This window comes from Panicum virgatum, chromosome 3N, assembly GCF_016808335.1.
Source record: "Panicum virgatum strain AP13 chromosome 3N, P.virgatum_v5, whole genome shotgun sequence".
Lineage (NCBI taxonomy): Eukaryota > Viridiplantae > Streptophyta > Magnoliopsida > Poales > Poaceae > Panicum > Panicum virgatum.
Window position 1 is genome coordinate 57,589,887 of NC_053147.1, and position 27,695 is coordinate 57,617,581.

General features: G+C 43.0%; 2 protein-coding genes across 2 annotated transcripts; one reads left to right on the plus strand and one right to left on the minus strand.

The window, feature by feature from the left end:
- The first annotated feature begins 20,654 nt into the window (after window positions 1–20,654).
- LOC120666299 (PXMP2/4 family protein 4-like) lies at window positions 20,655–24,652 on the plus strand. Its single transcript, XM_039946117.1, has 4 exons — window positions 20,655–21,072; window positions 21,795–22,023; window positions 23,913–24,037; window positions 24,111–24,652. Exons 1-4 carry the CDS (start codon window positions 20,749–20,751, stop codon window positions 24,207–24,209), a joined length of 777 nt encoding a protein of 258 aa, XP_039802051.1. The 5' UTR covers window positions 20,655–20,748; the 3' UTR covers window positions 24,210–24,652.
- Window positions 24,282–26,773, minus strand: LOC120666300. Its single transcript, XM_039946118.1, has 3 exons — window positions 26,499–26,773; window positions 25,232–25,339; window positions 24,282–25,150 (listed from the first exon to the last, which is right to left on the minus strand). The coding sequence occupies exons 2-3, from the start codon at window positions 25,289–25,291 to the stop codon at window positions 24,722–24,724; spliced, it is 489 nt and encodes a 162-aa protein (XP_039802052.1). The 5' UTR covers window positions 25,292–25,339; window positions 26,499–26,773; the 3' UTR covers window positions 24,282–24,721.
- Window positions 26,774–27,695: the final 922 nt, after the last annotated feature.

Below are 27,695 nucleotides of genomic sequence, written 5' to 3' on the forward strand. Positions count from 1 at the left end.
TATATATATATATGTGTGTGTGTGTGTGTGTGTGTGTGTGTGTGTGTGCGCGCGCGCGCGCGTGCTTGCAATTGGGCTTTTTGGGCCAACGGGGTTGGGCCTGTTTTTTCTGAGGCGGACTTCATAGCATAACCGTCTCAGTTAATCGATTAACAGAGGCGGACACCTTAAAACAACCGCCTCGGTTAATCGTTATTAACAGAGGTGTTTATTTTAAAATGTCTGCCTCAGTTAATCGATTAACTGATGCGTTTTTTCGTAACCGCCTCTATAAATAAAATATGACCGCCTCAGTTAATCGCAGCCATTCACAGAGGCATTTATTTTTTATGTCCGTCTCAGAGGTCTTTTTTAAGTGCCTCGCAAAATCCAGAATTGTAGTAGTGCAGACGGACCCCATAGCAATATAATGGCAGGCGCTAGCCCAAGATCTGTGAAGTTCCTTGCTAGCGGCTAGCCGACGGTGGAGAAGAAGACTTGGAGCTGGCGATGTGGGGAAGGATCGAGGGACCAACGCATAGTAACAAGATGGACGGAGCACTTTTAGGGCACTACCAGACAACGTCAAGGAGCGCGACAGGCACAGCAAGACGCACCACCAGACGACTCGGCTAGCTGGTCGAGGAGCAGGAGGTTGCGCGCGGCGAGGATGTGGTAGCAGGGCGAGGGCAGAGACCGATCGAGATCGTGGTGCCGGCTGGAAATTTCGCAGAATGCGGGTGGAGAAGGCAACACGCACGATGCATGTCGTACACGGGATCGGAGAGAGATCGTGCGCGACGGGGGCTGGTGCTTTCGCAGGCGCAGGAGGCGGCCCACATGGCGTGCTACATGGGGGTGTCTATTTATCGCTTTAAGCGATTTCCTCCAATCCCATCGCACGCAAACTGTTTATCTTCTTCACCTCGCCCGCGTCCTCCGCCCCTGCCCCTTCGTCCTCCACTCCGGCCGGCGGCTCTCGCCGCCGCGCCATCCACCCACCAACCACCATTGGCGCATCCCCGCCCTCCCCTAACCTCTCCGGCGCTACCCACCCCCACCCCCCGCCCGGGACCTGGACCGACCGCCGGCGTTCCGCCGCGCTGCCCCCCCCCCCCCCACACCACCACCCACCGCTGGTCGATTCCTGCCCCCACCACCGCCACCCCCAGCAACCCCGGATCCTGTCAGACCCGGGGCAGCGGGACTGCTTATAGGCATAGGATGTTCTAGAGTAAGGGATAGCTCATGGATGTACCTTACCTCTCTTGTAACTACCCGAATAGGTGTAGAACTAGCTGCAGTACAAAGAAAACTACCCGATTGTGTTGTAGTAGGACTCCAACTGTACTCGGTTAGGACTTTCCATGTAACCCTGTCCCTCTGGATATATAAGGGTGGGCAGGGACCCCCTCAAAACATCAACACCTAAGGCAATACAAACCACCCCACAGGACGTAGGGTATTACGCAACTCGCCCGAACCTGTCTAAATCTTTGTGTTCCATGCACCATCGTGTTCTAGAGCAGTCGATCCCTACCTACAAACCTTACTTATAAGGGTATCCCTGAGCAGGATTGGCGGTAAACACCGACAGCTGGTGCGCCAGGTAGGGGATTCGGCGAGTTCATCGGCGAATTCGATGGCCGGATCAATCGACGCAAACAACGTGCCTAAGGGCACAACTCTCGTTTTCGGTTCCTAGACTTGCACGGCTGATGGATCGGGTGGCTTCTCCAGCCACCTTGCCACGCCCAACTCGCCTAAATCGAAAGCCATCCTCCAACCCGCCGACATCTGCGAGATCGCAGACTTCGACGGAAAAAGAACTCTACTCGAGCTCAGTTTGGACACTTCAAAAAACGTGTCAACTCCAACTCGAATCCTCGAGTCAGTCGAGTTTGATTCAAATTCTGACTCCGAAAAACTTCACTCTTCTGAAACCCTCAGAAAATGTCTGACTTATCTCAAGTCAATGAAACGCCCCAAGATCGACAACTCAGAACTACTCGATGGAGTAGATCGAGTTTTACGATCAATAGAGGGATGCATTAAACTTGCAGAATCCGCTCTTGGCTCATCTAAACCACAGCAGAATCCAGAAGCATCGAGCCCACCACTAGAACGGTTGGGCGACATATACTCTGGGATCGATCGAGTAGACTCTACACTCATCGACTGCATTAAGATAGCTGAAGGCACTCTGCAAAACAAAAAGCAGAGATCGGGAGGAGGAATCTGCAAGGGATCTGGAAAGACAAACCCCCGGCTTGTTTGGGTGGGACCGTCTTCCTCCAGGAAACCTCAGAACACTTCACCGAAACCTGCTCACAGTCGGATTTTTGAACCAACTGATACCTTTGATTCCTTGTTCAATCAGGATTTTGATCAATTCATGAACAGCCTCGACAACTTCAAACCATTCGATGACCTCGAAGACTGGTCAGACAACATCAACTTGTTTATGAACTCCATGGCCCATCCTCCCCAGAATGCTGACGCCCTTTGGGAATTGGCCAAGCTCAAAAAGGGAAAATCCAAAGTTCCAGAACAATCTAGCAAATCGATTTTCGACAGACTCTGGATCAAGGAGCCTGAAGGATTGACTCCCGCGCAATCATGGCTACATTGGATGAACGAGAACGCCCTCCGCGTAGAGATGGGCATTCCACTTCTCGCTCACCCAAAGCACACATATTCAAAAATCGGTGGCTTAACCGATTCCGACTCCGAGTACTCTTCTAACTCGGAGCACGAACTGGACGACCTAATCCAGTACAGCAAGGAAGTCGAATCCAACTCGACTAAGAATTCCAAGTCCGATCAGGACTCCCTCCCAAACTTGGTCATATATGCAACGCCGCAAGGACGGACAGCGTGCTTGAAGGAGACACAAGATCCTAACGCCTTCGGCTCTTAGCCAATAGATCTTCCCTTCCAGCAGAGCACTCCACTAGACCCATCTTCAAGCAAACAAGACCAAGAAATTCAAGATCTTTGCCGTGAAATCCTCATGGTTCGCATCTCTGAAGTTCATGAACTAGAGGATGACTCCACGGAGCGTCTCAATCTTGACGACTACAATTCTGATGACTTCGACGAGTATCTTTCCGACAACATGGAAACTACTCCCCCAAATGTCACAGAAACTCAAGCTGCTACCAAGCAATACCTGCCTGCACCTCCTCCAGCAGTAACAGTTACTGTCCCACTAGAGGATCAGCACGCAGCAGAAGATCTCTACGAGCATCGTCGCCTGCTTAACCAGAAGAGGGCGTTTAGGCGTCAGCGCCTCGCCAACTGTCAGCAAGAACAGCAGGGCGACAACTACGACTACTCTAACAGCAACCTCCACAATGTGATCAACATTGGTCGTGACGCATGCAACGTCATCATCTCAAGGAGAAAGGAGCGTGAGGAAATCGAGGCATATAGCCCTTCTTCCAACTACCGCATTCCGGCACATGTTTCCGCATCCTTCAAGAAACGCAAGCCGGCAAGTACCCTTCCTCAGGGTAAGCCTCGTACCCAACACCATGGAGAAACATCTCTTGGCGGAGACAAGATCAACAAAACGCTCCTACGCAAGTGTTTCATGCACCCAAAGAGCTCTCACACGATCTTCGAGTGCAAGTCACTCCGCAAAGCCCTCGGGGCACCACTGGTAAAGGAGACTTTACCCAAAATCTAGTCGACTGTTGTATCGATTAAGTTTACCCACGAATAATTTATTCAGTTGTGTAAACCATTGCTCATGTACACGAGCAAGGGGTAGGTATTAAGAGTCATAGTCCGTCACTTTATAATTACTGTAATTTCGACAAGTTTTCAATAAAAGTTGATTATCTCATAAATCGACTACTTTGCTCTCGCTCATGTGACCTACACCCCATCACTTATACTACTCTGGGAACTCTGCTCAGCACTAAAGCAGCAACCGAGTAGTTTTTTATGGTTTACCTCGAGTACTCTTTTGACATTTTCGTCTTGGGTAACCCGACGGGGTTCATCCTAACAAACCTGTCCTAAGAAGTTACTCTAGTCCTTGGTTAGGACACCCTACTCGCTGGCTCGAGTAGGTTTTGGACATTCTTTCGACATTTTCATCTTGGGTAACCTAACGAGGTTCACCCTAACAGACTTGTCCTAGGAATTACTCCAGTCCTTGGTTAGGACACCATACTTGCTGGCTCGAGTAGGTTTTGGATATTTTTAAGATGGTTTCGTCTTGGGTAACTCGATGGGGTTCATCCTAACAGATCTATCTTAGAAATTACTCCAGTCCTTGGGTAGGACACCTTACTCACCCTGCTCGAGTAAGTTTGGGATATTTCTAAAATATTTTCGTCTTCGATAACTCGACGGAGTTCATCCTAACAGGTCTATTTTAGAAATCAATCCAGTCCTGATATAGGACATGCTACTCGCTGGATCGAGTAGTTTGGGGATATTTTCACAAAAGTTTTTCCCACTTTGGTGACCACATAAGGTCTATCTTAACCGGTCAACTGTGAAAGCTATTCCAAGGAACATAAAACAAGTTCTTGGTACCCTAAATAGGTTGACACGAGTCTCCTGCTTGCTTGGACCACTAAGGGAGTTTCAACTACGGAACTTTTTGCCTCGAGTACTTGACGGGTGTTACTCGCTTGCTTGAGATACCAAAAGTGTTCTGTTGTCCCTTGGTACTTTGAGTAGTTGTCAAGAGTCTCCTGTTCACCTATATATCAAAGAACATCCTCCAAGCTCCTAACTCTCCAAGTACTCGAAAAGAGTTCTCCGTTTGATTTAACAATCAAGACCATAAGAGCACCACTCTAACCGACGCATTTCTTTTCAAAAAAAATCTGCATTAAGCTACAGCTTAAAATACCCTCTCGCAAAGTGCTTTTCCCACTTGGTTAATTCTGCGGGATTCAATCCTAATCGGTCAGCACTAGAGTTCTGATTGGAACCATATAACTCGACTCTACTCGAGAATACTCCGCCTCTTGAGGCACCTATGAATACAACTTTTTGTATTCACTATTAAGATTGAGTAGGCGCGATGCTGCTAGAACTCATGCCTTTCGAGTATTAATTAGTTGACAAACAAAAGGATTGCATAATCCTACCATAAAACAAGTACCCGACATTACACAAATATTAAATATTTGTACAAAAGTACTTGTGGCCCACACGCCAAAAAAAATTTCTCGAGCAGTTCAAGGAGACCCGGACTTGTTCAAAGTCTCCACTATCTTGTCTACAACAGCGGAAGTTTCTTGCAGATACTGATTGAACTGATCATCAATACAATCAGCCTTCGCGCCTTGCCCAAGCGGATCGAGTGGAGTACGTGGCCTAGGACTTCACCAACCCGAGTACGTGTCCCACATACTATCGGGTGGTTGTGGAGACGTACTTTTCAAAGCTCTCGGGTACTTTTCGAAGCTTCCCCGCCAAGGTGAGCGGTTTGTCTTCACTCCCCTCTGGGATCTCCATAAGCCTTGCCACGTCTTGAGCAGCATCCCTCACATCCCTTAGCTCTACAAGCTCTTGCTGCATCAAGTCCCGAGATTCAGACAGGTCTTTGAGTTGCTTAAGAGCTGTCACCGCCTCCCGATCAGAGTCCTCTTTGATCTTCTTGAGCTTCTCGATTTCATCTGCATTTTGGTACATAAGAATCTTTAGATCCAGTACTAGGCTTTCCTCAATCTTTAACGATTTTGAGCAAATTGTGTACTCGTTTGAAAGAAGAACTTATAAACACCAGGCAGACCAATCTAGTCGACTGCATCACAAATGCTAAAGACTAACCTTTCTTGGCTTTAGAGAGTTTCTTGATTTTCTCGTAAAGAGAAGCCTTCTCGGACGAGAGTGTTTTTACTCGCTCTCTCAGAGCATTTAGCTCTGAATTGTCCTGGGGCTGGCTAGCCTCTTGCTCTAACACCTCCTGCCAAGAAATATAAAACAAAAGGATCAGTACACACTACTCGATCTATAAAAAGTATTCGATATGTTCGATTACTTACCCTCAATAGCTTGTAAGCAAGCTTCACCTTCTCTTGTGGCACGATACTTCCCGATGAAACCTGGGAAATAGTCACCTGCACCAGGGAGACCGCCTTTTCTGGCACATCTACATGTTTCTCTACAATATCCCCTTTATCATGGGAATTTAGAGGAAAAACTTGGTTCACAAAACCAAAACTAAGAGGAAATAAAAAGTACTTCATCAAAGTACAAGGCATTTTAAATTTACCTGTAGGGGTTTCCTCAGGTTGCTTCTCACCGCCTTCCTCCTCAGGAAGCTTCTCGTCGCCCCCTTCGTCTGGAAGCTTGTCGCTTCCACTGCCCTCCGGGAGCCTTTCATCGCTCCTCCCAGCTTCTGGTAGTGGAGAATTCCGAAGCATGGCATCTGCCATCTCCTCCGCCTCGTGAGCACTCATTTTCGGAGTGCTCGGGGGCTTCTCCACTCCCGACTTGGGGGCTGAATTACCTTCAGTTTCCCCTCTAGTCTATAGGAGTGAGTCACTGAAAAGACAATTCAGTTAAAAGGTACTCAATATAAAGACAACCCTACAATTACAAGTTTCGAGAAACTTACGTAGGGGCCCTCGTCAAGGCAAGCTTCCTTGCACCAAACTTTTCGGTCGGCCTCACAATGACGGCCTTGCTACCCGTGTCCCGGGCATCATGTACAGAAGAACTACTCGCCGGTCGAGTAGTCTCAGTCCTCTTTGACGGTTCGACCCACCACAGCATCATCCCCAGATGTTGTAGTCCGTGGCACCTTAGCCGCCGGACTTGAAGAAGCAAAGGATTTACATTTGCATATCGACAAACTGCGTAAAGTACTCGATTGTAATTAATTGACTACTTACATGTTGCTGGTAGCTTGCGAGGAGCTGCTACGCTTCCTCACCACCGACCGCGCACCCTTCGGATGCCTAGCCTGGGTGTCTGCGCTTGGAACAGGGCTGTGTTCCCTATCACTCTTCTCCCCAGCCGCCTCTTCGTCTGCACAACCAAGGTCAGATATTCTAGGACATGATGGACAGTATAAGAGCGCAAGGAGAAAGAAAAAGGACAATTTTATGCCTGGCAACGGAGGACTACTTTTAAAACGCTCCACGTCCTCCTACAAAAGGCATAAAATTCTATCAAGATCACACCAAGGTAAAGTATTCGACAATTACAAGATTGACTACTCTTATCAGTACCTGTTTCGGAGGATTTGCAGCAAAAAAAGTATCAGGAACAATAGATACTTTCTTTACATTCCTTAACAGTCGCTGGACTCGACTAAACACTTCTTCATCCGAGATCTCTTCCTCTGAGTATCTTGATGAATCAGTTGTTCCCTGGTATTGGAAACCAAATGATGAGCCCATAACTCCTCATATTATTTCTACTCCGAATTCTTGTGTTATCTAAAGTAAGACAGACAATAGTTATCTGAATTGTCCTGTCCTTCAATTTGGTGCTATTCATTTTGATTTGGAACATAGCGGGAACAGAGCAAAATTTGCTTCTTCTTGTCTATCATCAAATATCATTTTTAATGGTGCGGTGCTGCTCAAAAATGAGGAGAAAAAAATACCAAGAAGTTGGCGTGATTAGCACTGGCCGGATTATTTTATAATATGTCTAATGGACATGGTTGCATACTGGTGGAGGTCACACGACGTGATATTTATCCTTTCTATATTAGTTTATTACTTCTACACGTGAAGCTTGTTCAGGAGTTTAACTTTGAGTCTGGGTCGCTTTGGCCTCTATTAGTTCTGAGTCAGACTTGAGTCCGGTTATGTCAGGTCTGGCCTGCGTGCCATATGACCAGGGCCATGTCCCTTGTATTGGGGGAGATTGACTTTTGTTTTCATCGTGGACTTCATCGTGGACTTCTCCTGTCGAGCCGCTGTCGCTCTCGGCTGGAACCCTAGATGGTGATCCCATCTATTATCAAGAATTGAAGTTGATCCAGCCCTGGATCGCGAAGGGCGTGAGCAGGTTGATCATCAATCTGTGCTCGTCTGGTTTTCCTATGGAAATCCTGTTCTTCTGATCGTGATCTGAAGCATCACGGGTGGAGGAAGGCCTTGGGGTATTGCCGTGTTGATCTATCTGGTTCGCATGTCAATTCCCTCTTTTAAATATATCTGAACACTTGAGTCGATATTCTATCTACTGTTGCCAAGAGATCGAGTTTGATACTAATTTGTGAATTGTGATACTGCGATTGCTACTCAACTTGGGAAATTGAGTCCCGCTGCTGTTCTTTGCCCAGCAAATTATTTGTTTAGTCATTTGAGAAGCTGCCTGGGTGGTGAGATTAAATTAATATTATTGCTTTCTACTAGTTGCAATCCTTTGCAAGTGACGATCTGCTAGTTATTTGGAAGAGGAATTGCAATTGTGAGGCATTAACACGTCCTAGTGTTTTAGTAGTTAATAAATACTCAGTGATAGTATTTGCTGTCGCTAGTACCGTGAAAGATTGGACCAAATTAAAGGCACCGTCGGCGTGTACTTATCAGTTGGTATTCAGAGACAGGTTGTTCACGGTACTTTTGAAATTTTTGCTATTGATCTGTGATGGATCAACTTTATTTGCTCAATAAGATGAAATTTATGCCACAGCTATCTCTCGCAACAAGTCCTAGTGAATACTTTGCTTGGCAAGGTGCCATGGAGAATTTCTTTGCGGGCCGTGGATTTAGCTCAGTTGTCAAGATGTATTATGCCGAAGAGACATTTGTTAAAGATGTTTTGCAATGGTGGCTTGATGTGGATGACCCTTGTCGGACATGGGAAGATATGAAGTTTTTGCTCCGCCAACGATTTGTTTATTCTTCTGATGCCATTAAAAAGGTTGCTGCAGCTGTTACCCAAAAAGCTTTTGCTACCATGTCACTTGTTAGCTCGAAAGCAATACAAAATGAAGATTCTCAGTTGTTGCAGAAGATTGAAGTGCTTGTGGTTGAAGCGCCAATTGTATATGAGAGTGATGATTTTTCTTTTGCATCCGGGCTGGATTCTAGTGCTTCTCCTTGTGATACTAAATCTGAAATTAAAGTTGATGATACTAACGATGTCTCAGATGGTTTGTCTATGATGGCACAGGAGGTCCAGTGTGATGGCACAGTTGCTAATGTGAAAGGGCAGCGCTCTAGCATATTTGAGTCGGAATGCTCTATTAAGGATAAGGTATGCAAACTCATATTTAATGGTGTCAGTTTCACTAATGTAGTTAGCTCAGATGTTGTTCAAGCCTTATCTTTATCTACATGGCGCCTTCCTATGCCTCGCTACATGCAATGAATGAATCAAAGCGGCACGCTGAAAATTACTCACAGAGCTAGAATAAAATTTTCAGTGGGAAATTATGTTGACTCTGTGGACTGCAATGTGGTGCCGATGAGTGCATGTCATTTATTGTTAGGTAGACCATGGCGGTTTGATCTTGATGCTACTCATGGTGGTCGTTCCAATAATTATTTGTTTGTGCACAAGGGAGTTCATCATGTGCTCAAACCGATGCCGGTTAGTGCTATTAAGGCTGACATTTTTCCTTCTGTGAAAGTGAAGAAAAAGGTTGCTGCAATTACCTCAAAGCCGAGGACGTCTTTGCTTCAAGAGGGAGAGAATGATGTGAATATTCCTACTTTTGCTGCTGCTAGTGAGTCTGTGATTCGTTGCAAGGAGCCAATTAAATCACCAATGCAATTTGGTTCTATCTCTAATAATATTTTTGGGAACAATGTAGTGATGACAAGAGGCACTCTTGCTGCAAAGAAGATTCCCGACATCAATGCTCAACTGAATGAGCCATCAGAACATGATATAACCATCAAAGGGAATTCTTCTGTTATTATTCATTGTTTGGGTGAATCATGTGATGCTAGTAAATCTCCTATACAGTTTGGCTCTCTTCCTAATTTTGTGGGACACCACAGCAAGAAAGATGAAAATATAATATTTACAAAGATGATGAAGCGTGTTGAGATTATGCCAAAGCCGAGGACGGCTTAGCTTCAAGGAGGAGAGGATGATGAGCCCATAACTCCTCATATTATTTCTACTTCGGATTCTTGTGTTATCTCAAGTAAGACAGACAATAGTTATCTGAATTGTCCTGTCCTTCAATTTGGTGCTATTCATTTTGATTTGGAACATAGCGGGAACAGAGCAAAATTTGCTTCTCCTGGTCTATCATCAAATATCATTTTTAATGGTGCGGTGCTGCTCAAAAATGAGGAGAAAAAAATACCAAGAAGTTGGCGTGATTAGCACTGGCCGGATTATTTTATAATATGTCTAATGGACATGGTTGCATACTGGTGGAGGTCACATGACGTGATATTTATCCTTTCTATATTAGTTTATTACTTCTACACGTGAAGCTTGTTTAGGAGTTTAACTTTGAGTCTGGGTCGCTTTGGCCTCTATTAGTTCTGAGTCAGACTTGAGTCCGGTTATGTCAGGTCTGGCCTGCGTGCCATATGACCAGGGCCATGTCCCTTGTATTGGGGGAGATTGACTTTTGTTTTCATCGTGGACTTCTCCTGTCGAGCCGCCGTCGCTCTCGGCCAGAACCCTAGATGGTGATCCCATCTATTATCAAGAATTGAAGTTGATCCAGCCCTGGATCGCGAAAGGCGTGAGCAGGTTGATCATCAATCTGTGCTCGTCTAGTTTTCCTGTGGAAATCCTGTTCTTCTGATCGTGATCTGAAGCATCACGGGTGGAGGAAGGCCTTGGGGTATTGCCGTGTTGATCTATCTGGTTCGCATGTCAATTCCCTCTTTTAAATATATCTGAACACTTGAGTCGATATTCTATCTACTGTTGCCAAGAGATCGAGTTTGATGCTAATTTGTGAATTGTGATACTGCGATTGCTACTCAACTTGGGAAATTGAGTCCCGCTGCTGTTCTTTGCCCAGCAAATTATTTGTTTAGTCATTTGAGAAGCTCCTGGGCGCAGGGGCGGATCTAGCGTGGGGGCAGGGGGGGCTCAAGCCCCCCTGCCCCCAGAAACTCCATGGAAAGTATAGGCAAGGAGGAGGGAGAAGAAGGGGAAAGAAAGGAGGGAGGAAGAAGAAAGGGGGGCTAGAGGAATAAGAAGGGAGATGAGCCTCCCCAAAGAGCAAATCCTGGATCCGCCACTGCCTGGGCGGTGAGATTAAATTAATATTATTGCTTCCTACTAGTTGCAATCCTTTGCAAGTGACGATCTGCTAGTAATTTGGAAGAGGAATTGCAATTGTGAGGCATTAACACATCCTAGTGTTTTAGTAGTTAATAAATACTCAGTGATAGTATTTGCTGTCGCTAGTACCGTGAAAGATTGAACCAAATTACAGGCACCGTCAGCGTGTACTTATCACCAAAGGTTTTTTGGGCCCGCAGTGGCTGGATCCTTCTTCTCATCCAGTCGAATATAACAGCCACTCCATTCAAATTCTTTTGCCTAAGATCGGCAATCCGTGCGAGTTGCTTGGAGACTTGACTGTTGTCGACTGATTTCTTATTCCACTCAGGCCATTGAATCGGAGGGCCTGGGGTAATCGCGGGTGCGCTCTCCCACTGGTTCTCTACATAAAACTACTTGGGTTTCCAGTCGATTACCTTGCTACTAAGCTTATAGGGGATATAAACTTTATCCTTCCCCTGAATAAGATGAAGACCCGCACCTCCTACTACATCTAAAACGTAGGAATCTAGCTGCGGTTTAAGGTGGAATAGAAATCGAAGGAGCTCAAAAAGGGGCTCGATGCCCAAAAAAGCTTCGCATAAATGAACAAAGATGGAAATATGGACAAAGGAGTTGGGGGTCAAATAGTGAAGCTGGATCCTGTAGTAATGCAGGAGCCCAGAGAAGAAATTTGAACAAGGGAGCCCCAATCCTCGTTCAAAATAAGAAGCAAAAGGTACGGTTTCGCCCGTATTTTCATATGGACGATCTTCACCCAAGTCAGGACGCCATTGGATGACGGATTTTTCCGGCAAAAGACCAGCGAAAACTAGGGTTTCTAGGTCAGATTCAGAGCACTTAATGGAAATCCATCCTTCTTCATGGGTTGGCTCCGCAGCTACGCCCTTGCCCTTGCTTGATTTCTTAGGAGCCATCCGGAAATCTACAGAGCGCTTCACGCGCATACAATGGCTAAATTCCTAAGGGAATTGGGAGCAAGGGGAAAGCAAGGAGGTTTAGATCTGAAAGTTTGAGGTTGAGGGCAGGAACAGATCTAAGCAGTGAAAGGAGAATAGCGGCCGGTGGGGTAAAACCTAGTTACCGTTCTATTTTATAACGACGGTGGCAACATGGTAAAAAAAAACTCATAAGGCTAACAGACAGTTGCAGATTGCGGAAAAAAACGGGATTTTCTGAGACATTTCTTTTTTCTAAGATTACATTCTGAAAAAAGAGAACACTCACATCCCTTGACAACTACTCGACTTTACTTCCTTCAACTGGGATTACATTCCAGAATAAAGAAAAAGTACTCAACTCAGTACAACTACTCGATTTTACAATTCGAGTACTTCTTCCTAACTAGCTTTACAATGGCTCGGATCTACAGGCACACCTCCTGGATCTCCTGGAGTTTTTAGTCGAGGCCTGCTGCAGCTAGATCGGCTCAAGGCCGTGACAAAGTACAAACTTGTTATTCCTATTAAGGGAATAATGATACTTGTATTCTAGGAGAAAAGTTTCAAGAGTTTGGAGGCAAATTACAGTAATCACCTCGCAAGATCTCTTGTAGCATCTTGTAGCGAAATTTCTCCTTCTCTCTGAATACGTTGTGACAAGATTAAGTCTCCTTACCAGAGATGTCAGTTCTTGGGCACCCAGAAACAGGCAACCCCAAGGATGTGACACAACAAGACTCAACCCATCGACAGAAAACCTGCCTCATTGGAATATGCAAGGATATGATATCCAGCATGGATCCGATGAGAGCATTGGGGTTGCAGGATGAGGCAGCAGGGACTTCTCTTGTCACTCGCAAGTTCTCTTCTAGCATCTTTTGCTGGAAAGGACTACACAAATTTCAGGAGGGCGAGAGTAAGAACACCAAATGCAAGCCATAGTTTCAGAATGCTGGTGCTTCTGACAAGGGCCTCTCACCCACCTTTTATAGCTGCAAGGGATCTTACTGGAGGACAACCCGTGGTGCTACAGTGGCAGCACACACTGGTGCAATAATGATTCATACAGTACAGTCCCATGTGAGCATACAATAAAGAGATATACATTCTGGGTTTTATTTTTGAAGATATTTTGGGTGCAATCAGTGTGGCGTATCCAATCGAATCATTTTTCTGGGGTTTTTTTACCCGAAAAAGAGGTCTTTTCGGATACCGGATCTGATTAAACCTGCAGATATTCTAAAGAATAAAATCTGATGCCACATCTTAGATCCTTAATTCTAAATTTTTACTCCGGGCTACCCGCAGAATAAGAGATTCTGGTTTAAGGCTCGGGGGCTGCGGGATATGTACATCAGAGATTTATTTTTCAAATTTCTTGGAAAATAATGAAAGAAAAAGACTGAAGTGACCCTCAGTCTGATTCTGCGATTCAACCTAAGGCTCGGGGGCTACTCCATATGGAGCGCGAGTACTTCGCGCACCATATATGATTAAGATTTCGGGGCTTGAGCACCTCACAGCCTCGAAGCCACCGGAAGTACTTGAAGGACTACTCGGCATATTTGAAGAAAGGCTCCGAAGCAACCAGAAGGATATTCTGACTACTTGAAGTACTCGAAGACGCCCAGCCAAGTACTCGACGCCTGCAGGACTCGGCTACGAAAAGCTCGGGGGCTTGTCCGACAAGGGGCAGCGGGACTGCTTATAGGCATAGGATGTTCTAGAGTAAGAGATAGCTCATGGATGTACCTTACCTCTCTTATAACTACCCGAATAGGTGTAGAATTAGCTGCAGTACAAAGGAAACCACCCGATTGTGTTGTAGTAGGACTCCAACTGTACTCGGCTAAGACTTTTCATGTAACCCCGTTCCTCTGGATATATAAGGGTGGGCAGGGACCCCATCAAAACATCAACACCTAAGGCAATACAAACCACCACACAGAACGTAGGGTATTACGCAACTCGCGGTCCGAAACTGCCTAAATCTTTATGTTCCTTGCACCATCGAGTTCCAGAGCAGTCGATTCCTACCTGCAAACCTTACTGCTAAGAGTATTCCTGAGCAGACTTGGCGGTAAACACTGACAGATCCTAAGGCCGCCGCCGCCCTCCACCACCCCGCCCGCCGGCAACTTCGCCGGCGGCCGCTCCCCCCACCAACCACCCTCACCGGCCACACCCTGCCCCTGCCCCCTCCCCTAGCTCGCCGGCGGGCGCTCCCCGCTCCCCTGGCTAGAGGTGGAATATGAACAGGAAGCTTCTGCAATGGCTCTGCGCGGAGTCGCGCGGGATAAATAGACACGGCGCGCTACACCGCGGTCGGCGCTTTCGCCTAATATAATTGCGCTTTTTTATTAGGAAGTAGATAGAAAAAAATAATGGGTACCGCAGCCGAACAGGGGACTTAAGCATGCCCTGTTGTTCCTCCAGATGAGTGGCAGAGCTAGCGCACATTTTTTTTCATTGTACTATAAGGATCTAACTAAAAGAATTGAAAACTCCTTGCACTTGAAAAAACTTTCCTACTTCTTACAGAGAATCCACTTGACAGGGCCGGGGAAGGAAGGACCAAAGAACTTATTCCCTCCGTATTGGTAAAAAAAGTCATTTTGGAAATGTTTTGGGTCAAACATTGGGAATAAAAATCATCAATAACTTTTAAATTGTTGAGTTTGCAAATGTGAAAATTATATGAATGGATTTGTCTTGAAAAATATTCTCATAAAAATATATATATCTCACTTTTCTATAAATATTTTTATAATAACAAGGGGTCAAAATTATGTTTTGAAAACCGTGTCGTTGTCCTAAACTATTTCTTTTACTAGAAGGGGGGAATACATGTGTAAAATTTGACGTTAGAAAAACGACTCCACCGAAATCACTGTTTTTCACCCACACGCGGCCATACCCGCCCAACCCCACCCCACCCCATCAATCACACTCACCCGTTTTTTGCCCCCTCTCATATTGCCTGCTAGTCACGATATTAATGCACGGTCTCTCGTTGGGAAGCCACTTTTAGAATAGATCCTACATATTTACCATAAGAGAAGTTTATCCAACAAAACTGCATTAAACACTCACCCCTGTCAAATCGTGTCACCCATCTAGGGAAACACAAAACAAATAATTATACTTCTGCAAACAATGTGGTTGAAACACAAAAGCGACAAGTTCGGACACTTTATGATGATCAAAATCATTTCAGCTAATATCGGTTAATCTAATGTTGCATCATCATGACTCACAACTTCATGAGCCTGCCACACTGTCCGTGCACACTTGAGTGATGTAGGCCCAAAATCCAGTAGATTGTGGGTGTGAGGTCCGTGTGTGCTCGTGTGTCGGTCCGGTCAGTGGTGGACCTGCGGATCTGAGGCCCGTATGTGTTCGTGTGTGGAGCCGATCAATGGTGGACTATGGGTGTGGGATCCGACCAATGTGTGATGGAGAAGATTGTTGGAATTAACCCCATATTGGTTGTGAGGAGAGAGTTAAACCAACTTAAAAATAGGGGGAGTCTCTTGCCTCTTGGACTACCTTTTAAGATGTAACAAGACTTCCTCAAATGTGCGTCCAGTTGGACCCACTCTTCTATTTTTGGCTACTATAAATATATGAATTGAATGCTACTAGCTTTAGAAAAAAAGTTAATCTAGCCTACCTATCGGATTGTTACTCCTGCCAGTCCACTAGGGGTGTACCCGGCGGTAGAGTTTCAGGACGGAAATCTCAGTACCGAGAGCTCGATGGTAACACGAAGACGCGGGGACTTAGACATGTTCAAGCTGCAATGTGCGTAATATCCTACTTTTTGAGGTATATAGATCTACCTTCGTCAAGTCTCTTGGACTACTTTTTGAGGTGTAACAAGACTTCCTCCAAATGTGCATCTGGTTGGGCCAAGTCTCCTAGTTTTGGCTACTATAAATATATGAATTGAATGCTACTAGTTTTAGAAAAAAAGTTAATCTAGCCTAACTTGCTTGTACATAAAATGATTTGCTGTTAAAGTAATAGTTTAAAAAATTAGATGCTGGATTTTGGAGGACTCCCATTTCTTTCGGAAGTTAAATCATCTCAAACTGAACCTCCTTTCCATTCATCAATCACTACCGGAAACTCATAGTTTGTCATGTGTCCGATACTTTGCTAAATCGAGCACTCAATAAAGAGATTCTTTGTCATGAGCGGTAAATAAAACACCCGGCAAAATTATTGCACGTGGCAAACCACCAGAAAAACTCAACGGCTTAGAAAAGTTTATCGTGTGTCCCTTTGAGGCACATGGCAAAGTCTGCTTTGACCGATATATAGGGCTCTGTTTAGTTCCAAAAAATTACACAGTTTAGCTGTAAATGATGAGATGAATCTTTTAAGTCTAATTAGTTCATGATTGAACACTAATTACTAAATAAAAACGAAAATACTACAGTAACCAAACTCAAAAAAAATCGCGAACTAAACACGCCCTGGAGAGCGGCTCCTTTGGCCGGGCAGATCAGTGACACGACACGACTGATGCCTACCAAGTGCTTGTACAGTTGTACTTGTGTGTTGTACTCTAGTCGTCACTCGTCCCTTCCAGTGGCGGAGCTTCAACAACTAATCAGGGGGGCAGCTGTGTTAATTTCCTCTTAAAATCGATGAACAGTAGCAAATTTACTATTTATATAGTGGAGATTTGCAATAGCCAGGGGGGCCATGGCCCCCTTTGCATTACACTAAGCTCCGCCAGTAGTCCCTTCCACGGTGCGGTCAGTGTGCTCGTGACGTATGTGTACATCTTTTTTTGTTCATCATCACTGCAATCTTGTTTCTATTCATCTTATTCGAAAAAAATATTACTCCACCCATTCTAAGAGCAACTCTAACGAATCTCCTTTCAATATTTTTCTCTATATTCTGGCATAAATGAGAAGGAGGCCGGAGAGAAAATATGTATACACCTGTAAAGTATAGGCTGTTTTAGTTTTGTCAAATATGAAAGTATGAAATTTGACTTTGGATAAAACTTAGATAAAAATAGAAATTTGACTTAGGAGAAAAATAAAACAATCCAAATTTTAGAACAATTAAAGGGAGCAACTACGTACATGGGTTTGGGCGGCTACTAGTCATAATAGCCATGATTTTCGTGATGGATCTCTAGCAAGCTCCTTGTAAGTGTAGGACAGAAAAGAGAAAAGTCTGGTTTACATTTCGAATTATCATAAAATTCAATTTTTCAGCTGCTAAACGGGATAATAGAGGCCATCAATCTGTTTGAAACTTGGTAAATTTGGCCCTTTGAGTGGTTTTAAAGTTGATTTTTTATTTTATGAAAATTAAGAATATTCAAATTTAAACTTAAAAATTTATAAGTAATTTGTTTTAGATAAAAAACCATGAATTGGTTATCAAAAGTTTTCTACAAATGTAACATATCTATTGGAACTCTCTTTGTTAGTTATTCGGATCCAATTTTTCATATTTATAATATTTGGTTGCTTGTTAGTTATGCCTATTATTTTTTAATAAATAAGATTCAAATGTAGCAATAATAGATAGGTGACATGTTTAAAAAATTAGTACCAGTTTCATATTTTCTGATTAAAAATAAATTAATTTTAATTTTTAGATCTAACTAGAATATTTATTTTAAAAAATACAAAACCACCTACAGGGTCATACTTGTTCAGTTTTGGTAGTTGGATGATTTTTGTGGTCCTGTTTTGTAGTTAAAGATTGAAAAACGGACTTTTACGATAGTTCGAGGGATAAATCGGACTTTTCCCAGTAGAAAAGAAAGTTAGAAAGACAGAAAGGAAGGAAGGAAGCATGCAAGCAAGCCAAAGTCATAGCAATATGAACTTCCAGGGAAGCCGAGCATACAGCTTTCATTCGTTCACGCAGAAAAAGAAGGCAAAAAGGAAAGGAAAACCAACGTCAGCTTCTTTGAAGTCCGTCCCAAGGCTCGTTTAGTTAGCAAAAATTTTTGGGACGAGACTTTTTGTAACATTTGCAACACTAAATTAGAAGTATTAAACATAGATTAATTATAAAACTAATTACATGGATGGACAGAAAATTGCGAGACGAATCTATTAAACCTAATTAATCTAGTTTTAGAGGTTATTTACTGTAGCACAATATTGTCTAATAATTGTATAATTAGATTCATTAGATTCGTCTCGCGATTTCTCCCGAGGGTTATGGAATAAGTTTTGTCAGTCATCCATATTTAATACTCCTATTTTGTGGTCAAACGTTCGAAGTTACTACAACGCATGAAAAATTTTTACGAACTAAACTTAGACCGCGGCCGGCGTCTACGCATACACAGGCTGGTAAAAGCAGAGTGTTCAGAAAAAAAAAAGGGCAGGAAAAGGATGCTCAACAGCTCAGCTTCTAGGAAACGAAACCAAACAACGAATTTGATTTGATATTTTGATTTATATGTATACTAACTAATTATACAATGCGTATGCGAAAGCTGGTAAGGTTCTTTGTATTGAAATCTGGCCATCCGGATATGAGTCCTGGCTCAATATGGTGCTCGTATTTTTTTAAATTTATTCTAGAATTTAAACATCTCTACTTTTTGAATGAAGTCAGTAGGGAAGCTCCCTGCTTATTTTTTTATATCTATAAAAGAGGCATTTACAAGCGTAAGGATACAAGATTTACAGTCCAAAGAGGAGAAAGGAAAAGTCATGAGAGATTACTCAGACAAAGAGTTGCTTATCTGCCATGGTTTGGCCCTAATGGTGAGCAACATTAGTTCATTTACAAACAAGATTTTCCAGGTAAAGAAAGACAAAGTAGCACTAACAAATGGTATCATTTCGATACTTCTAGATGGGTCACTAGCAGGCTAAGATGACTATCTCCTAGATAATTACTGATCCAAAAGCTTCCCAGCTCTAATGAATATTTCTAGTAAGAAAAAAGTCAATTTTACACCCTCAAACTATCACAAAAATCCAATTCCCAACCTTCAACTACAAACCAGATAATAGTGTCCATCCAACTGTCGAAACTGGATAAATTTTGCCCTTTGAGTGGTTTTCATTTTGAGGAAATTAAAAATATTTAATTTTTATAGTAAAAATTCATAAATAATTCATTTAAATAAAAATATGAAACATGTATCAAAAGTTTTCTAAAAATGTAACCTATGGCACTGTACTTGCCAGTTATTGGGATCTATTTAATTTATATTCATAGTATTTGTTTGTTTATAATTATACCTATTATATTTGAACAAGAAAGATTCAATAGAGCAATAAATAGATAGGTTATATTTTTAGAAAAAAATACAAAACCACCCAAAGGACCAAACTTGTCCGGCTTCGACAGTTGGGTGGTCCTTGCTGTCCGGATTTGTAGTTGAAAGTTGCAAGTCGGATTTTTATGATAGTTTGAGAATGTAAACAAGACTTTTCCCTTCCAACAAACGTAAGGGTAATGAAGTGTTCCAATTAATCTCGAGCAAGACCCAGCATGCCTGACTAAAGGGACAATCAAACAAAAGATGCCGCAAAGCTTTTTTCCTCATCTTTAATACAAGTTAGATAGTTCTTCCTACGCATCAAGTGTCTTGCATTTAATCTGTCTCATAGAAATAGCCAAAAGAAAAACTTATGCTTGTTCTTCATGTTGAATTTTCCACACAACTTGGTAGCAAGGAGCTTCAGTTTTTCAAGCAATCCATGAACATCCAGCTTTGTTGGACACCGGAGGAGGGATCGTTCCACCTATCTGGCTGTAATCCAGGTAGACATTTTGCGAATTGTGAAAAGGGATCCCAAGACCAGATGTCTTCCACAGTCATTATTTCTAAGGGGCCACAGAGAGCTTGTTTGTATCAGGGGTTAGCAGTTCCAGTGTCAACTGATGCAGCAGCACCGGTTTGTGAGTTATTTTTGGGAAATTTATTTCTTAATTTAAAGCGAGTTAGTTTGCAAAAGGTTTGAGACTTATAAACTCAAGCTTAATGTTAACCATGTGATCAACTTAAAGCGTTACAAATATAATATTTTTTTTTTAAATTTGAGGAGTGTAAACCACAACAAATGTTTGCAAAAATAAGTTTCTTTTGATAGTTTTTAACATATGTACGATATCATAGCTGCAAAAATATAAATTACCTACTTATGGTTAGTGGCTACACTAAAACTAATTCCCAATCATAACAAAATCATATTTTGGGTATTATGGTCAATTTATATTTTTTCCAAGAATAAATTTCTTTCAAATTTGACATCTTCCTTTTGTCATCTGGCCTTAGCTGGCTCCATGTTTGTCATCTTTCTTTTGTACTCAACTTTAAAGTGTTTTTTTTAAACGACTCAACTTCAAAGTTAGTGAGCATTGAACGGCTTAAAATGAATGGAGGATGAAAGATTTATTTATTTTTTATAGGGAGGGTGAAAGGTTTGTACATACTACAAAAAGCAAAGGGTACCCAAAAGCAAACCATGACCCGTCTTTCTTGGGAGACATTCCTAGTTTAGAGGAGAGCGAGACAATGACGCGTGGGCCCCACCCTCCGCTTTCCCCTCGCTCCCCACAAACCGTCTAAAAAAACCCCGCAACCGCCGGGCCTCCACGAACCGAACCGCCCGCCGCCGCCGCCATGGCCACCGCCGGAGCCTTCCACGCCGGTGGGCGCTTCCTCCTCCCGCTCCGCCGCAGCCCCCACGGGCCCAGCCCCTCGCCTTGGTCCCACTTCCGCTCCCACCTCATCTCCTCCAAGCCGTCGTCCTCCGCCCCGCTCCCGCCGCCGCCGCCGGCGCGCCCGTCCCCTGTGACGTTCGCCTTCGCCCCCATCAGCAGAAAGACTGGAACGGTCGGGGCGGGCGTAGTCGGGTGGTACCTCGGCCTCCTGGACGCGCGGCCCGTGCTGACCAAGAGCGTCACCGCCGCCGCCATCTTCACCGCCGCGGACCTCACATCCCAGGTCGGGGCTCTTCTTCCGTCCTTTACCCGATCGCGCTTAAAAAGACAACCTTTGCTTTCCGATCTCGCGGAAGTAGGAACCTGAGTAATCACACATGACGGATAGATTCGGCGTGGTAAGATTCGTGCCACATTGTCATGTGTACAATTTAGTGTGTTCGATTATAAACTGATGTTGTGATTGATGACATAGTTATCACCGCGATGTGTTGTAAGTTGTAACTACTTTAACCATTCAACTATGTTTAGTATCCTTAATCTATCAAAAAGTATGTGCAAAGAGATTAGATATACCTCCTCTTTTTGCCCCAAATATCTACAATCTGTGAGAAATGGTAGGGTGTAATCGTTTCAGCTATTATGGTAATGCACTGCATCACTCTAAGTCTTCCTTCGTTTGCATGTATGCTTGCTGTTCAGTGGACAGCCATTTAAACATGTGGTAAAGCTAATCTATAGTTATTTGTATGCCGCTTCATCAATCCATAGATAGCATTTAATATACAAGTACAACAATCCTTGCTTTCTCCAAACCCTGAAGGAAATGGGCTATAGACTGTAGTATCACTTTTGCAATGAATAGTCTTATGTTTGTTTGCCCTATCGAATTTTGTCTGATCATTTGACTCATAGTATCCCTTGGATGCTGTTATTTTAATGCTTATTTATGGATCGAAGTTTCGTTTCACACGGTTTCATTTGTTCTTGATATTGCCTTGTCAGATGTGCACACTTGGTCCTGAGGATTCACTTGATTTTCTTAGGACCATACGTATGGCTAGTTATGGGTTGCTGATCTCAGGACCTACTCTCCATCTTTGGTTCAACTTTATCTCGAAAGTGTTCCCAAAAAAGGATGTAGTAAACACATTGAAGAAGATGTTCCTAGGGCAAGCAGTTTATGGACCAATTATTAACTCAGTATTCTTCTCGTATAATGCTGGACTACAAGGTATTATTTGCTCATGTGCCTCCATATAAACATGCCTGAGATACTCAGAAATGATTTCCGGGGCTTCTTGTTCTGGTTAGTTGTGCAAAAAACACTTGTTGAATTTCAGGAGTTCTCTTGGCCATGCTTTTCTTACACTAACTTAATAATGCTACCCTATTTTCTGTTTCCTGTGCTGCTGTTTTGTTGATGCATATGCCAGCATACATCTCGATCTCCAATATTTCCTAATTTTTTTTATCTGTATATAGCTTCTACTTGATTATCCTAAGAAAAACTAAGAATACGGGTTTGAGGTGGCATAGTCTCTGAGTGCTTCCTCAAATTCTTAAGGACCCATTATCCGCTTCCAAGGAAAGAAACTATATAACGCCTATTTGATTTTCTGTAAATACACGAATGGATCTATTTACAATAATCCTGTTTCCAAAGTTGTCCATTGTTCAAAAAGGCATTCAGTCATATAGTGTGTTTTATATGATTTTTGTAGTGATGCAACTATTAATGTACGGGATACAAACTACTGATGCCGCACATGTTAGCATTAATTGTTCTGTCTGCAAGCTAGCCATTTGTGAACATGACTGCACTTATTTTGATATTGTACCCCTCTCATATTTCATTTTATTTGAATGTGAAATGACTGCAGGCATGCAGTTGTGTTAGCATAATTGATATGATCTGATTACTTCAGAGAAGTATTTTATAGTTATTACCTATTTCAATCTTTGTGGACAGTATGGTTCAAACTCCTTATATATCTTTGATACATTTTATGTTGATTGATTTCTATATGATGCAAGAATCGTTCTGAACTTCATCTAGATAACTCTCTAAGATCATACTTACTGTATTTGAATTTTAACCTTACGCTAGTCTTTACTCGCCTTGCTACTCACTGTGCTCTGGGGCTTTGTAGATGTAACTAATGCAACCAAAGGTACAAATCTCTAGGCTATATAGAACTGAATATTTCTGAATGTATGAGACCCATAAACAAAAATGAGGAACTTGCATATCACATTCACTGTAGTGCTGAGGGCTGAGCTGTTGCAAAAATCCAACCATTGTACTTTCAGTCTGTTAACATTCAACTCAAAACCCTCACCTGGTTATCAAGGAATATTAGAGTGCATTAGTAGCAGTGTGAAAAATATAAAAATCATGGTATAACCAGTGCTCTTTTCTCAGGGATCAACATGACTTTATTGCTCTTTAGAGTTAGGATTCTTCCAAACCTCAGTTTGCTTGTTGGATTGATCATCCATGTCGATCAGATGTGGATATTTACAAGTTAGACAGGCATATTCTGTATAAGATGCTAAAAGGCAATATTTGGTTTTCACTTGTTTACTTTTCAACATACCTGTGAGTCATAGTTTTGTCATAAAAAAATGATTTCGACCTAAAACCTGCAGTATGTCCTTGTGGTGCCTGCGTTGACACATTTTCATCCTTAGCCATAGTAACTAAATTGCCAACATAGTTGAAACACTCACACAAGGCTATCGCTTTCTTGATGAACATCATGATGTGAATTTTCCGATTGTTTCTGATGCCACGCCCTGCCACCTACTTGCCTTGAGTTGTTTTGATGTACATGTACAGCTCATGGTTGATGCTTTTTGTAATTAGCCATTTCCATTCATTCTGGTAAAGTCTATGACCTAGGACCATGGACCACAGTACTACTGGTCTCAGGATAAGGTTGCACGTAGTAAACATCTCTGCCTACTTTGTACTGTTGAGCATAATAGGAGAAACTGCATTCAGATAAGCTTACATGCAGTACACACTCCAAAACGTTAGTGATATAGTCCTTAGTGTTGCAAACTATTTTGGTATGCAGTCTCATACGCTCTTTAATGGTTTTCTGATTTGCTATGCAGGTGAGACTGTCCCTGAGATCACTGCAAGATTGAAGAGGGACCTAGTTCCGACCATCAAAAGTGGGATTTTATATTGGCCAGCTTGTGACTTTATTACTTTCAAGTTTGTCCCTGTTCATTTACAGGTAAATTCCTGATGCATTCTCTGTTTGGCTCAGTGTTTTTTGACAGCATTCCTGACCTTGTTTTTTTTTCCAGCCACTAGTGAGCAATTCATTCTCGTTTCTTTGGACCATCTATATAACATATATGGCCAGCTTAAAGAAAGCAGATGTGGAGGTGGCCACAAGTACCTAGTTGTCGTCGAATGACTCAACACGACTGTTATCCATCAATTCCCTGTGCAAGGCGGGCTTAATGGATGTCTCATGGAACTATGATATTATCTATCATTTTATTGACCAACAATGTTACGCTGGAAACAGAGATCGGATTGCTTCGTATGCATCCGTTGTTTTTGGTTAGGGAATAGTATCCACCGGGCTTCAGCCAAAAACAGAGTCAAGTAGAAGCCCGTCTGGATGGCAGAATTATACTACCATACTATCTTCCTAAGGTCTTCAGTCCACCTCGAAAGCTAGAACTTTTTTGAACTAGATCTCTGCACCTAGTTGTGGTGATGTAAGGTGAACCTGTTTGTTCTTTGTGGCAAATGAGACCAGACTATGTTAGTTCTTTTGAGAGAAATGCTTGATTCTTTTGATCTCACTCCTAAAGTTGCATTGAATTCGCTTGTACTATACATACAGCAATGCATTTGCTTTTGTTTTGGCTTTTCAAATCTTGAGGCACCCTCATGCCAACCCTAGCTATGCCTTCATGCCATCTTGAGACTTAAAACACTGGTATAGCCATGGAGACTGCATAACCTTATCATCATGCCTATTGCTCTCATTCTGAAACCTCAGGGTTGCTACATTGGAGTCAGGCGCAAATCTCCGCCCTGACTCTGATTCTGCAGATGTTGATGATGATATTGTTGCTTCGGAGTCTGAGTCGGACGGCTTCTCTTGCTTCGTCATGGCAGTACCTGTTCCCAGCGTCAGCTCCAGGTTGAAGTCTTCTGCCAGTGCAGCCTCCTCCTTGACTGAGCTACCGTACCATTGTTGGTGACTGAGCTTTCCTGTAGATTCAGTTTGTCCCTCTGCAGCTATGTTGCCGTAGTCTTTCTTCTCCGTAACATGCATCTGCATCATCAGCTGCTTCTGAACCCGGTATACACGGTGCAGCTCATGAACCTGATGAAGAATTGAACAATTTTAGCATCTCTGAAATCTTGATACAACCTCTGAGCAGGCAGTGTCAGAAGCATGGTTTACCTGCTGTCTGAATGTCTGTTCTTGCTTCAGCATGGCCATCTTGATGTGTTGCTTCTCCATTCCTTCCCAACCCACAAAAATTGCAGCTCGCTGACCTCAACAGTGCACCTGCAAAACGTAGAAATGGATGTGACATTCTACCTCGTGTAGTGCATGTCAATATCTGGTGTTAGCACCTTTCTAGTAAAGTTTCTGAAACTTTTTCATTCATCTTTGGTGAACTTTGCTCTTCTCAGATAGGAATCACCAAGTCAAGGCATGATTCAATGATGCATTTAATTTGCGTCAGTTAGGCGAATGAGTATCCAAAGACATCACAATAAATGTGCTACACTGTTATGGTTCTACGCAATGCACAATATAAGATATCAATTGGCAATTTGTCATATGTGCTTGTACACCTTCTCTGCAGCTCCACTGGTTTGGGATACCAAAAATTAGTTTGGATCAGGCTGGCGGCTGGCCTGATTAGTGCGGATGCATATTAATAAAATATATTTGGAGAAAAAGATGAGCTAATTCTCCTTGAAGAATTGCTCAAAATTCTGGAGAAGGACATATCTTTGTGGGACATATGGCTAAACTTAGATTTTCTTTAACATTTGTAGCAGAACACTGGTCTAAATTTGGACAGCAGTTGGCTAAACTTAGATTTTCAAGGTTGTTGTTTACGGACTCCGTACTCTCATTTATCTGTTTTTCCACAAATATTTCTGTTTTGGCAGCCTACACTTCCTGCAAGTAACCAACGTTGTCCTCCACTAACAGAGTGTACCGAAACAGAAACTTTTCTCTGCATCTTTATGCCTAAAATAAAATGAAAGCTAGAAAAGGTACACCCTTCAGATGTACTAATGTTTAATTATTGCAGACAGAATTCTGGAAGAAGCAAGGGAAGATAATATAGATATTTCATAACTTTGCTTCCATTTTTCTAACAGAATTATGCCTGCATGTCAATATGTGTCATCGTGCTTCCTGAGAGAAACTACCGATGAATTCATTCCTGAAGGAAACTCTGAAAAGATGGTAGGGTTGAAGAAAAACCGGATGAACACCTCAATTTTTCGCAAACTGTAAGGACATGAAACTTTTTAACAACTGCTCCTTGATCATGAAAACATTAAAACACGAAGACCAGGCATCCTATGTTTTGTAAGCTTTCAGCATGCTCCATGATAGCCGAAGATCAGTTCTTCGAAACAGCGAAGATCACGAGAGAGAAACATGCCAAGAACACGGAAGATCACAGGGGCCTTGTGCTCACCTCTGCCTCAGAGCTCCCACTGCTCAAGTGCTGATTCCTCTGAAGCTGTTAGGCACCTCTCGCAGGAAGATCTCCTGGTAGCTACTGCTAGGCCAAAGGCAAAGCTTCTGGCCCTGCTGAGAAGCAACAGCCAGCAGGGTTTGCATATGTATCAAATCTGGTGAGGCAGGAGTGGGAGGGGAGGGGATTTCAGATTCTCCCCTGTCATTTGTTTTACTGTCATGGTGGGGCCCCCGTGGGCATGCCAAACAAATCCAAGTCACTTAGGCCAATCGAGTTCATATGTGATAAAGGCCCCCAAGATGCTCCTATGCAGTGCCAAGAAAAGGATAGGACCAAGATAAGAAGCCCCAGCTATTATATTCTTTGCTTGCAGCTCTGAAATTCTTATGCGCCCCCATCGGTTGCTACATCTCGCAGGATTTTCGCTGCCGGTACTCATTGATGTATATCTTGAAACCATATGTTTATAGGGCAAGCGTTTATTCATCTGTGACATATTGATATATGCAAGGTTTAGTTCTTCTGTGTGGATTGTGAAGTTGTTGATGCTCTCCATAGGGGGTGTGTAGCCATATTGGTTTTGAATGTTATTTCTGGATCAGGACATCAGAAGGATCACTGAACAGACAACTAGGCATGCAATGTTTTGGATCTCATGCCCACATGTTCATTGGATTAAGATTAGCATCACCAGTTGTCTCCAGTAATGTATGCACTAACATTATTGTCATTCAAAGTCAGAACATCTACCTTACCAAGTTAGCATCACATGAGAAATAGGTATAAAATTGCACAACTGCCGATTGTGATAGCAGGAGGAATGTAGGCACAAGACCTTACCATTTTTACCATGTTATGTATATTTTTTTTTACAGTGCAGCTGTACCTCTGATCTGTACCAGCAAAACCTAGATCCAGCAGTCAATCCTGACCAGATTCAGAATTGAAGTTGGATCTTGTGTTGGCTTCATGTGCAGCCTCAAGATTTGGCAATGTGATTGGATGGTGAGTTATGTGGAGTGGTTGGTAACAATAACATGTGTTGGCCTGGTCCCCTCGCTCCACACCTCAGATTTGTGAGCCATGCAATGCAAGCAACAAACTGCTCATTCTCACTGGGGGTTTGGACTCATTCCAGGGATTGGGACGAGTCAGGGCCTGAAAAATCCAGGGTTGCATGATTAGTTCCAGACC